Genomic DNA, 12,259 nt, shown 5'->3' with positions numbered 1-12,259 from the left:
CTAATCAGTTCTCCGCGTTTTGCCTAAACTGAAGGGTCAAATCCTGGAAGTCTGGAGGCTATCTACCAGATAGCCTTCTTGGTGTTGTTGATCGTAAAGGAAGATCCCATTCCAAAGAAAGGAAAAGGCAACCCAGAATCCTCCTAAGCCTACATTTTTTTCTTTGCGACTTCAGAAGTATACTCTTGCACCCCACCCCCACCGAAGGAAGCTGCCCAAAGGCAGGGGTACTCCTGGCTCAATCAGGCTCTAGCATCCGGTATCCCATGCGGGACACCAGGGTCGCACAGTTTGCTGTCTTCCTTTCTGAGAACAATCCCGTATCTGTGCTAGTCCCTGGACTGATCGGAGCAAGCGAGACCGGTAAGGGTCCTCCGCGGCTCTGCTCCCCTGCAGCCGGCGTGGTTTTCCTATCCCTTAGCTACCTCCTTGCCACTCCGCGCTCGGCAAACTTTAGGAGTTTTCCTGCACTTGCGTCACGGAAATGGCAAGCGGGTTATCGAGTCCAAGAGGCGAGGCCCTGCGGCGGCTGGCGAGCTCCCCCGCGCGGCGCTCCAACACGAAGGAGAGGTGATTCTCCGCACCGGCAATTCGGCTACTGAAAGCTTTCAGTTCCCCGACTCCCGCTCCACTTTCCGGATTCCAACCACCTAGACTGAACTCGAGGGTAGGAGGACGCCCGCCAGAAGGAAAGAGGACGAAGAGCGGGTGGTGGCATTCCTGGCCTTGGATGGGCGGAGCTGCGCGGTCCTTGCTCCGCCAGGACGCGCGGAAGTGCTGTGGAGTTTGCTCAATTCCCTAGCCTGATTTCCCTCCCTCATACCTCCCTCCCTCTCCCCACCCCTCACCTCCCCTACTGCTTTCTCCTCCTTCTTCGGGACGCCACCTCCTGGACTCCTTTTTCTTCTTCTTTTTTTTTTTTTTTTTTTTTTTGGATTTTTGTTTTGTTTTGGATCTGGCTTCCCGCTGGCAGCGTTGAGGGGTTGCAAGTGCGGGGGAAGAAAGCAGGAGACTTGGACTCAGTTCATCCCTCTCCGGCCGCGTCCACAGGGCATCGCAGAGAACGAACCGCCGGACGGACAGACAAACAGCCGGTCGCGCCATCTATTCGACGGAACTCCATCTACCGACTACTGTTGAGTGATTGCTGGCACACCAGTGGGGGTGGGGGTGGGGTGATGGTGGAGGTTTCCACTAGTGTTACTTCTGGACAGGGGTTATGGGACTCCGATCAGGGTCAGCTTCTACTCCGAAACTGCTGAGGAATTAGGCAAACAAAAGAGGCACTGAGAGAGACAGAGACAGACAGAGAGAGACAGAGAGAGAGAGGTCCTCTGTGAGGTTTGCCCCCTGCCCCGTTCTCTGGGGGTAGGGGCTACACTTGCAGGGCGGGAAGAGGGCACCAGAGCGGGCGAGGCAGGGTCGCACCCCCTAGGTCTTGTAGTTATCCGCTGGTTTTGCAAGCTTTGGCCCTTGTTTTCCTGGCCTGGCTCGTTTGGAGGCCGGACACATCCACCCTTGGAATTGGTTCAGGACTCTGCTGTTATTCTCCTTGCCCCTCTTGGATTTTCTGGATTCTTGAAGACGCGGTGGCCAGGGAGGAGAGAGGAAGGAGGAAGGAACAGATCTTCAGAGGAATGTGAGAGCCTCCCAAAGTTGGAGTTGCCAGCAGGAGCTGGGAGCTGGGGGAGGCAGAAACTTGCCTGAGTTCCTGGGACCGTGATCGATCGGGGCTGATTCTTTTCTGTTGTACAACATTGTTCTAGTGGAAAGTGTCTGTTGCATTCTTGTTCTAGCAGAGCTGGTTTCTTCAGGTCATTTGACTTTTCTACTTGATGTGAAAGGAGGGAGAGACTCCCTCTCTCTCAGGGGCTGCCAAGGGAGAGAAGAAAAACTGTGATCATGACCAACCCCTCCCTGCTTACAGGCACATACCCCAAGGCTGGGTAAGTCAGTTTCTGGACCATGGACATTGCTTTGAAGAGAAGGCAGCTAGACAACATCTTATTTATGCTGAGACCCTTCCTGAGGGTCTGAGTAAAATATACTAGACTTTGAGCTGCAAGTACAGTTTTGGACACCCTGCTGAGCATCCTGGGTCTGGGCCAGGCATTTTCCTTCTAGTCTTGACCTGCCAGGTAGCCTAGCCATGGCTCTGAAAGGCCGAGCCCTCTATGATTTCCACAGTGAGAACAAGGAGGAAATCAGCATCCAGCAGGATGAAGACCTGGTTATCTTCAGTGAGACCTCCCTGGATGGCTGGCTGCAGGGGCAGAATAGCCGTGGGGAGACAGGGCTCTTCCCTGCTTCTTATGTTGAGATTGTCCGTCCTGGCATCAGCACCAACCACGTGGACTACCCCAGCAGCCTTGCAGGCTCCATGGGTACCCAAGTGAGTTTGTATAACACCTCTAGTATGGCCAACCCAGCCAGGAGTGGTGGGGGCAGTGGCTTCCTCTCAAACCAAGGGAGCTTTGAGGATGATGATGATGATGACTGGGATGACTGGGATGATGGATGCACAGTGGTAGAAGAGCCAAGGGCTGGTGGCCTAGGTACCAACGGGCACCCTCCACTCAACCTCTCCTACCCGGGTGCCTACCCCAGCCAGCATATGGCTTTCCGACCCAAGGCACCCTTGGAAAGGCAGGACAGTCTGGCATCTGCCAAGCGGGGCAGTGTGGTGGGACGGAACCTCAATCGTTTCTCATGCTTTGTGCGCTCTGGAGTGGAGGCCTTCATCCTTGGTGATGTGCCCATGATGGCCAAGATAGCTGAGACATACTCCATTGAGATGGGCCCTCGTGGCCCTCAATGGAAGGCCAACCCCCACCCATTTGCCTGCTCCGTAGAGGATCCCACCAAACAGACCAAGTTCAAAGGCATCAAAAGCTACATCTCCTACAAGCTTACACCCACCCATGCTGGCTCACCTGTTTACCGGCGCTACAAACACTTTGATTGGCTCTACAACCGCCTTCTACACAAGTTCACTGTCATCTCAGTGCCTCACCTGCCAGAGAAGCAAGCCACCGGCCGCTTTGAGGAGGACTTCATAGAGAAGCGCAAGCGACGACTCATCCTCTGGATGGACCACATGACTAGCCACCCAGTGCTCTCTCAGTATGAGGGCTTCCAGCATTTCCTCAGCTGCCTAGATGATAAACAGTGGAAGATGGGTAAACGCCGGGCAGAGAAGGATGAGATGGTAGGTGCCAGCTTTCTGCTCACCTTCCAGATCCCCACAGAACACCAGGATCTGCAGGATGTAGAGGACCGTGTAGATACATTTAAGGCTTTCAGTAAGAAGATGGATGACAGTGTCCTGCAGCTTAGCACCGTGGCGTCAGAACTGGTGCGGAAGCATGTGGGAGGCTTCCGCAAGGAATTCCAGAAGCTAGGAAGTGCCTTCCAGGCCATTAGCCATGCCTTCCAGATGGATCCTCCCTTTAGCTCTGAGGCCCTCAACAATGCCATATCTCACACCGGCCGGACCTATGAAACTGTTGGTGAGATGTTTGCCGAACAGCCCAAGAATGACCTCTTCCAAATGCTTGACACACTGTCTCTCTACCAGGGCCTGCTCTCCAACTTCCCTGACATTATCCACCTACAAAAAGGTAAGTCCTTCCTAAGTGTGGGACTATGGCGACAGCCTGTATGAGGATGAACAGCTCATCACATTTTCCTGTCTCCATCTCCATCACAGGTTCAACAAATGTATCGAGATGATTCTGTAGAAATGCTATTGTAGGCAGAGGGATCATGTGGGACAAGTGTGGTCTTTGTTTTCACTGAACTCTGTGCACACCTTCCTGGCCACTCTGGTTTTTCCATGTCTAATCTACTCCATCATGCATGGAACCCCAATGTATCACCCTGGGTTCTGGGAACACAGAGTTAACCAAATCCCAGATTGTGCCTTATATGAACCCCTGATTCAAGGGGGACCAAGACACAGACACAGGTTGTCTTACCCTCTCATAGGCTTAGCTCCTCCTACCTTTGAGGCATTTGAGCCTAGACTTGCCCTCTGTCCTGTGTGCCAGCCCCTGTCTGTGCAGGAGGATCTCTGTCTTCATTTTTACAGATGAAATCTGTCCACAATGGAGTGGTTGTGGCTCAGATGGGACTATCCTTTCCTCCTTCTAGCTCTCCAAGGACATATTCATATTGGCTGACTCCCAGCCCATCGTTTTCACTCCTCATGGCCCCCTGTGTGCAGGAGGGACAGGATGAGCCCCTGCCTGTTGCTGCTGTTCAGGAAGTGCCAGCAAAGTGACTCATCCTGGGTCACATGGAGCACGAAGCTGGGCACAGGGGAATACAATCAGGGGTCCAGGGCTCTGTTCACATGGGCCAGTGTATCTTCCCTTTCCCAAGCTGGACTTCTCTTGCATGAGAATTAAGTCAGGGGCTGACCTAACAGGTGACTGAGTCCAGACTTAGGAAAGCAGATGTCAAGAGAGAGGTGTGGTCCTCCCTGGGGCAGGGTGTGGGGCTGGCTCCCAGGACCCTAGGCCCTGAGGTCAAGGAGTTTTACTCTGGGCAGTCCCTCTTGTTTGAGTGTAGGAAACAGAGAATATGTTACCCCTGTCCTCAGGCCCCTGTCCTAATCATGAAGGAGGCTGTCAGAACTCCAGCTGTCAAGCAGCTTTCCCCTCCACCTTCTCCTTTACCTCTTTTGTTTACTGAACCCTTGTATCTAGTAACACATCTCCACCTACCTTTCTTTCCCTTTCAGCCCCAGGGAGCCAAAGCCTGAGTTCTAGCCTGGCTTGGCACCCGGTTTGTCTTGTGCCCCTGATTGGGAAGGGCCTTTGCCTTCCTGGACCTTGGTTTCTCAGGCCTTTGAGGTAGAGACTTCTGGGGAAGGCCTGCCCTGTGTCTCAGGCTGGTCCCATAGATCTGCCTTTGCACTCAGAGAGGAGGCCCAGCCTGGCAGGGGCAGGTGCTTCCCTGTGAGGAAGTGGGGCCACACACTGTGCTGGGCCTGGAAAGCTGGTCCAACCAGCTCCTTGGATGGCATGTTTTTGTGTGGGCAGCAAGAGGCTGGGCACAATGATTAAACAGCTACCCTCACACAGTCGCTGGAGACTAGTTTAGGGCAGAGTGGGACAAGAGGGACAGTCAGTCACATGTCCACACACTGAGTGTTCCCAGATTCTCATCAAAGAAGTGGGGGGAAAAACTACATTGTCCTTTTTACCTCAGACTGGCAGACAGGTGGGAGAGGCCATGTCTCAGTCTCCACTTGAGACATTTCCTAGAGTCGGGAAACATCATCTGCCCTATGAGGACACCAGGCAGCTTGAGGCCAATGCTGCCTGAGGTCATTTCCCTTTATCTGCCCCCTGCAGTGCAAGCCCTGCTTACTCTAGGTTCTGAGTTCTAGCCTGTGTCTAGAGTGAGTGTGAGAAGAGGGATTGGAGTTGGTCTAAGAGACAGAACTGGGCAGGCTTTGGAGCTGTAGCTGGAGAACATCCTGTACTAGCCTTGGGGTACTTTCCTCAGAGAAAGTAACAGGATGTTTGGTCCTACTGCACAGGATTCCTTCCGTCTGTCCCTTCTAGATATTTGAACAAATGGTGAGCATGTGAGGAAACAGTTGGGGGAGGCCCAGCCAGGCTGGGGAGTCAGGAAACAGGGCTGGTGGCTGGTATGGTCCCTTCAGTTTCACAGATAAACAGCACTGAGCTGATCTGATGGCAGAGTAGGTATCAAGTATGTTGGAATCTACTGCATCAGGCAGATGGAGGAGGGAACTTCCCAAGGGCTGGACATTTGGGATTGATGGTGCAGAAGGGAAAGGGGGAAGGAAGGAGGCTTGCACTTCATACTGTACGACCACCTCAATTTGTATGCTTTGTGTGCCTGAGGCAGGTCTGGGACTACAGAGCATCCTTGAGGGACCTTGTGGCTTACCTAAAGCAGGGTAGTTCCTGTAGGTACAAGCTGCTGTCTAGGGGACAGATAGGTTTCAGCCTTATGTAACCCTTTCTTCACCTAAGCAATGATTGCTGCTGCTCTCCTCCTTTGGCTTTGTTTTCAATCATGTGTATTGGCATGTATCTGTGAGTGAGGGTATCCACAGAGGCCAGAAGAGTGTGCATGCATCCCCTGGAGTTGGACTTACAGGCAGTTGTGAGCTGCCAACTAAACTCTGGTCCTTTGCATGAGCAACAAGTGTGTTTAACCATCTTTCCAGTTCCGATGGGAGCAGTTGTTCCTCTTCCTTCTTTTTTGAGACAGGGTCTTGCTGGGAACCCCAGGCTAGTCTTAACTCTAGTTTGTTTGTGTTTTGTTTGAGACAGGTTTCTCTGTGTAGCCCTGGCTATCCTGGAAAATTCACTCTGTAGACCAGGCTGGCCTCGAACTCACAGAGATCCTCCTGCGTCTGCCTCCTGAGTGCTGGGATTAAAGATGTGCACCATCACTGCCTGGCCTAACCTCAACTCTTGATCTTCCTGCTTCATTCTACTGAGTTCTAGAACAACAGGCATGTGCTACTGTTCTTGATCTGCCTAGGCTGTTTTTTTTTAATATTTTATTAATTCTTTGAGAATTTTATTCAGTATAATTTGATCATATTCATCCCTCACTCTTTCTGCTAATTCTTCCCAGATGGACTCACCTCCCTACTCCCCCATTTATGTATGATGTATTTATTTATTTGAGACTAGGTATTATTATATAGTCATAGGTAGCTTGGAACTCTCTATGTAGACCAGGCTGGCCTCAAATTCTGTCTCTGGAGAACTGGGATTAAAGGCTTGTACCATTACCACAGCGAGGTGTGGGTGTGGGGCCATCCACCATCCACTACAACATAGATGGCCCACTTTGTTTTTGTTTTTTTGAGAAAGGTTCTCATATAGCTGAGGTAGACCTCAAACTGTAACTTGCTATGTAGCCAAGGATGACCTTGAACTGCTGAGATCCTCCTGTTCTAGGATTAAGACAGGATTGTAATCTACCCTCCAAGTACTAGGATTGTAGATGTATGTTATCCCACCCAGCTCTTATATGCTTTTCTTACTTTGTTTTGTTTGAGACAGAGTCTCATTATGTAGCCTTGGCTGACCTGGAACTTGACCAGGCCTTCAACTCATAGAAACCTGCCTGCCTCTACCTCCTGAGCACTGGTGTGTGCTATACCATACCTTCTAAGCTTTTATAACAGACAATTGTGTTGCTATGAGTCACCATGGGCGGGTGATCGCTGTGAGTCCTTGGGTAGAAAAACAGTTTGCAGCCTGGGGAGATGGCTCAATGGGTAAATCCCACCCAAAAGCCAGGCTCAGTAGTTAAACATAGTGTTTCTTTGATGCAAAGGAAAGTGAAGACAGGGGATCACCCAGAAGCTTGTGCTTGGTGTATACAGCATCAAACAACAAAGGACAGACTCTGTCTTAAGCAGAATGGTAGGTGATGACTGACACCCAAGATTGCCCTCTGACTGCCACATGTGTACCACAGCACATGCATTCCTGCACCCACATGAACATGCTTGCAAACATATATGCATAAATACACATGTTATACACAAACACATACATACATTCATACTTGGAGGCAGTGTGCACACGAAAACACAAAGCATTTTGAGTCCTCATTTATGGCAGCTTCAGGTTTTAGCCTTTTATGCATATTAGTTCAATTAATCCTCAGTTACTGTAGTGCTAGTGCTGTTGTCCCTTTTTACAGATGTGGAAACGTGTATTTGGTTGTTATGAGCAGTCTTCAGCAGCCTGGCGTCTACTACCATCTGTCCCCTTTGACAGAGGAGACACTTGCAGCCCAGCAGAGCAGTGGTTTTCTGGAGTTGTAACAGCTGATACTAGAGCTCAGACCTCCTGCCCCCAAATTTAGAGCAGGTAGTTTTAAGTGGGGGAGGATTGGTAGTATACCTGGGACCCTGGGGCTCTACAGCTGATAGGCTGCAAGTCCTCACTCCTCATTCCTGGGATCTAGTGTGCCAGGACAGAAGGCAACCCTGAGGGAATCTCAAATGGAGTCCTAAGTAGAATGTAGAAGAGTTCTTGACAAGCATAATCCAGCCTGTTCTGGTGGGACTCCTTAGCTGTCACTGGTCTCTGTCCCAGACTGAGTCACCAGGTGGAGAAGTGATGGTGTCTTAGTTACCTTTCTATTGCTTCGAAGAGACGCCATGACCAAGACAACTTCTAAAAGAATTTACTGGGGCTCAGTTTCAGAGGATTAGAGGTCACGACCATCTCTGCAGACAGCATGGCAGCAGGTGGGTAGGCATGGTGTGAAGCAGTAGCTGAAACGCCGTATCTCATCTGTAGGCATGAGAGAGTGTGCACTAACTGGGAATCTGGACTTCTGACACCTCAAATCCTTGCAATGAGGCCATACCTCCTAATCCTTCCCAAACAGTTCTGCCACCTGGAGAAGCCCCATATGAGGGCCATTGTTCAGACCACCACAGATGGAGAGCACAGTTGGGGCCTCTGCTTCTCTTTCCCCCTTCTAAAGCCTTTGCTGCCAGCTCTGTCTGTGTCTGGATACCTGGGAGACAGAAGCAGCTGGATCTCTGTGAGTTGGAGGCCAGCTTGGTCTACAGAGCAAGTTCCGGGACATCCAGAGCTACACAGAGAAACTCTCTCAGAAACAAAACAAAACCCCAAAATCTTTCTTTAAAAAATCTTTTTAACTTATTTTGTGTGTATGGGTGTTTTGCCTGTATATATGTCCCAGTACCTACATGGTGGGTCACAACTATCTATAACTCCAATTCCAGGGGATCTGATGTCCTCTTCTAGCTTCCAACGGCACCAGGCACACACACAATCCACAGGCATACATGTAGGCAAACATTTATACACATAAAATAATAAAATAAACTTTAATAGAACTAAAAAAGGGCTGGGGAAATGGCTCAGTGTCTGAAAACATGTGCTGCTCTTACAGAGTAGCCAAGTTCAGTTCCCAACACCCTTGTCAGGCAGCTCACTACTGCTTGTAACTCGGGGGTAGGGATGCTCAGAGGGAGCTGATGTTGTTGACCTCCATTGCCACTCACTAGACATACTCTCCTCCCCAACATACAAATAATTAAAAATGACATAAATCTCAAAAAACAAAGCAGTCAACGAAAGGAAAAGTGTGAGGGCTGCCTTGCACTAAGGACTCCCCTTTGTTCTTTGAAAGTGAATACCAGGCATGAACACAATACCTCCTCCTCTTAACAATGGGCCTAAAGGCAAAGTTAGTCACCTTCTTTTTATTCAAAAATGAATTATTAACTGTTGCTTGATTCAGTCCAGTTCTTCCAGATTAAGGCCCCTGCCCGTGTTTATGTCTTGTCATTACCATCTGTCACCTGTTTACTATTACAGTCTCCTCTGGTTCTATGGGGACAGGAGTGAGGAGTGGGCAGAGCTTGTATGTAAGACATACCAGGTGGCTTTACCATCTGTATGCTAGCAGGCTGGGAACAGGTACATTTGGGAGGCAATCCTGCCACTGGGCACTGGGGAGACTTTGTTGTAGAAGTGGAACCTGATCTAGTCCTTGAATTATGGATAGAGATCCTGCAGGCAGGGGTAAGATGGGAAAGAACTGGGAGGGTTGGATGGATATGGTGTCACTATGGAAGTCACATGTACAAGAGCCAACTCTCTGAGGCCTCCTAGCCAGGGGAGTGGGTGTGGACTGTCTACTGCAGGCATTGAAGAGCCAGGCATGGCATCCAGTTTAGGGAACATCTTTGGGTATTGTGAGATAGATTCTCAAATCAAGGAGATGTCATTGTCCTAGCAGTCTGGGAATGAGATGAGTCAGTTCAGACGTGTCCACATCTGCCTGGGCCAGACCTTATGGGACCTGGGGAACAGAGGAGCATGATAGTCCCTGAAACTCACTCAGCTCACAACTCAGGGAAGCCAGCCAATCAGAGTGTGACAGCTAAGATACAAGATGTTGGGAAGCTAAAATAGGAAACCGTGAGGCCTGTGATGTCCTGATGGAGATAGCCAGGTGGGTTCAGGAGGAAGTCTGGGCGGAGCCATTTGAGGTGTCATTCGACTTTGTGAGACTAGAGGGATATACAGGGAGGGAGGGAGTAGGGGAGGTCCAAGCCCTAACCTGTCTGCCTGTCCTGTGCTCCATCCTGCCAGGTGCCTTTGCCAAAGTGAAGGAAAGCCAGCGCATGAGTGATGAGGGCCGCATGGCCCAGGAAGAGGCAGATGGCATTCGCAGGCGCTGCCGTGTGGTAGGCTTTGCCCTGCAAGCCGAGATGAACCACTTCCACCAGCGCCGTGAGCTTGACTTCAAGCATATGATGCAAAGCTACCTGCGCCAGCAAATCCTTTTCTACCAGCGGGTGAGCCAGCAACTGGAGAAGACCCTGCGCATGTATGACCATCTCTGACAGACTCTGGCCACATATGCGGGTCCTCTTCCCACCTGGACCTGGTCACTGCAGTCCATCCCACTCCAGGCCTCTCTGCCCCTAGCAGTGGCTCAGGTGCTCAGGAGTGGGTGAGGTGAGTGGCCTGGAGAAGTCTTCCCTTACTTTAGAGATGGGTGAATGGAGATAGGAGTTCTCTGAGCCAAAGCCTGGGCTGCTGGTCAGTTCCTAGAGAACAGGCTTCTCTGGAGCCTATAGTGCATGCTCACCTGGCCACCACACCCTGTTTATTCCCTGGACTCCATTGACTGCTGTGACCATGGCTGAGACATTGGTGACCAAGACTGGAACGGGCCTGTCCTGGAAGAGCCACCTTTCAAGATGGATATCAGATAATACAGTATGACAGTGACACTTAAGGATTCATGGAAACTCCTTGGAGGACCACCGAACTCTGCTAGTCAGGGGACACTCCATGGACAAGGTGACATTCCAGAAATATCTTGAAGAATTACAAGTACAAGAGAGTAAATGGAGTGAAGGACATTTTGGGGAGAGGACTGATGTCTCTCTCTTTCCTTACCTTTCCCAACCAAGTTTGCTGTTGTCTCCATGGGTTCTGATCTTTATGACAGAGGGAGGGATCATTCTTGCTCCATGGTCCCTGGCTTTCCCTGCCATACTCATGCTTTTGCAGGAGGGACTGCCGGCCAACTCCCTCCTATAGGTCTCCCACTCCCCTCTACCTTGGTTGGGGGACCCCACACACACGCGCACACACATGCACACACACACACACACACACACACACATTTCCTTGATTAGGGAACTATGCAGCCATTTCCCTTCTCTGGGATCAAGGTGTTCAAACCATGAGGCACTGGGACCCGGTGTTGCCCTTCTGGAGGAACCCTCAGTAACTCCCCATTCTACCAAGTCCAGGTCCCAAGCTCCCAGGCACCTTTGTGGGCCGGTCTTCTCATTGCAGTGGGAAATCTGCGAGAAAGAAACTGGGAGCTTTAGATGCTCCTGCTCCCGGCCAGACCCACTTGTCTAGTGCAGCCACCGACCTATGTTTACATTCTCCAGGAGTTACTGCCCCTTTACCCTTCAGGCCAGGATGTGGCCCAGCAGCATGTTGTTGGGAAGTGACCTTGTCCTGCCTTGCCTTCCTGGGAAGCCATGGTTTGCTCCTGGGTCCTGCTGCTTGACTCTTTTTTTCTTGATAAACCTTTTACAATATTGTAACATAGGCATGGCCTTTTCTTTTTCAATCCTGGAAGTGGAGAGAGTTGGGGAGAATAGAACCCAAACTGCCCCACTGGGCTGGATTCAATGATCTTGGTGGGTCTAAAAATTAATTCATAACTTCAAAACATAGGAGCAAAGCTATGTTGGTCAGAGGCAGTAGAAGGCTCCATACCCCCAGCTGGCTACATGGGCCTCTTCAGACCTGGGCCTCCTCATTGTTTGCCTGTGTCTTGGTGTGTGTGTGTGTGTGTGTGTGTGTGTGTGTTCAAGGGAGGTGCTCATGGAGGCCAGAGATCAATGTTGGGTGTCTTCAGTTGCTTTTTACTTTATTTTTTGAGCTTCTCGTTGGTCTGAAACTTACTAATTGGGCTAGGCTGGCTGGCCAGTGAACTCTAGGGATCCTCCTATCTCTGTCTCTTCAGTGCTGGGATTACAGGCTAATGACATGAATGTATAATACTGGCTGGCCTGGAAGTCACAGGGATTTACCTGCCTCTGCCTGCCAGGGCTGTGATTAAAGACATGTGTAGTCATGTCCGAGTTCTCACTTTTTACTTATGTAGTGGTGGGGATTTGAACTTATGTCCTCATGCTTTATGCTATAAGCACTTTACTGACAGCCATATTGCT

The 12,259-nt window shown here is 50.5% G+C and overlaps 1 protein-coding gene across 1 annotated transcript; it reads left to right on the top strand.

Moving 5' to 3' along the window:
- Window positions 1-1,368: 1,368 nt before the first annotated feature.
- Window positions 1,369-11,620, top strand: Snx33 (sorting nexin 33). The gene is made up of 2 exons (XM_051197527.1): window positions 1,369-3,620; window positions 10,146-11,620. The coding sequence occupies exons 1-2, from the start codon at window positions 2,150-2,152 to the stop codon at window positions 10,397-10,399; spliced, it is 1,725 nt and encodes a 574-aa protein (XP_051053484.1). The 5' UTR covers window positions 1,369-2,149; the 3' UTR covers window positions 10,400-11,620.
- The last annotated feature ends 639 nt before the right edge of the window (window positions 11,621-12,259 follow it).

The sequence above is a fragment of the Phodopus roborovskii genome, unplaced genomic scaffold (assembly GCF_943737965.1).
Source record: "Phodopus roborovskii unplaced genomic scaffold, PHOROB, whole genome shotgun sequence".
Taxonomy (NCBI): domain Eukaryota; kingdom Metazoa; phylum Chordata; class Mammalia; order Rodentia; family Cricetidae; genus Phodopus; species Phodopus roborovskii.
This window is presented reverse-complemented; position numbering and strand designations above follow the sequence as displayed.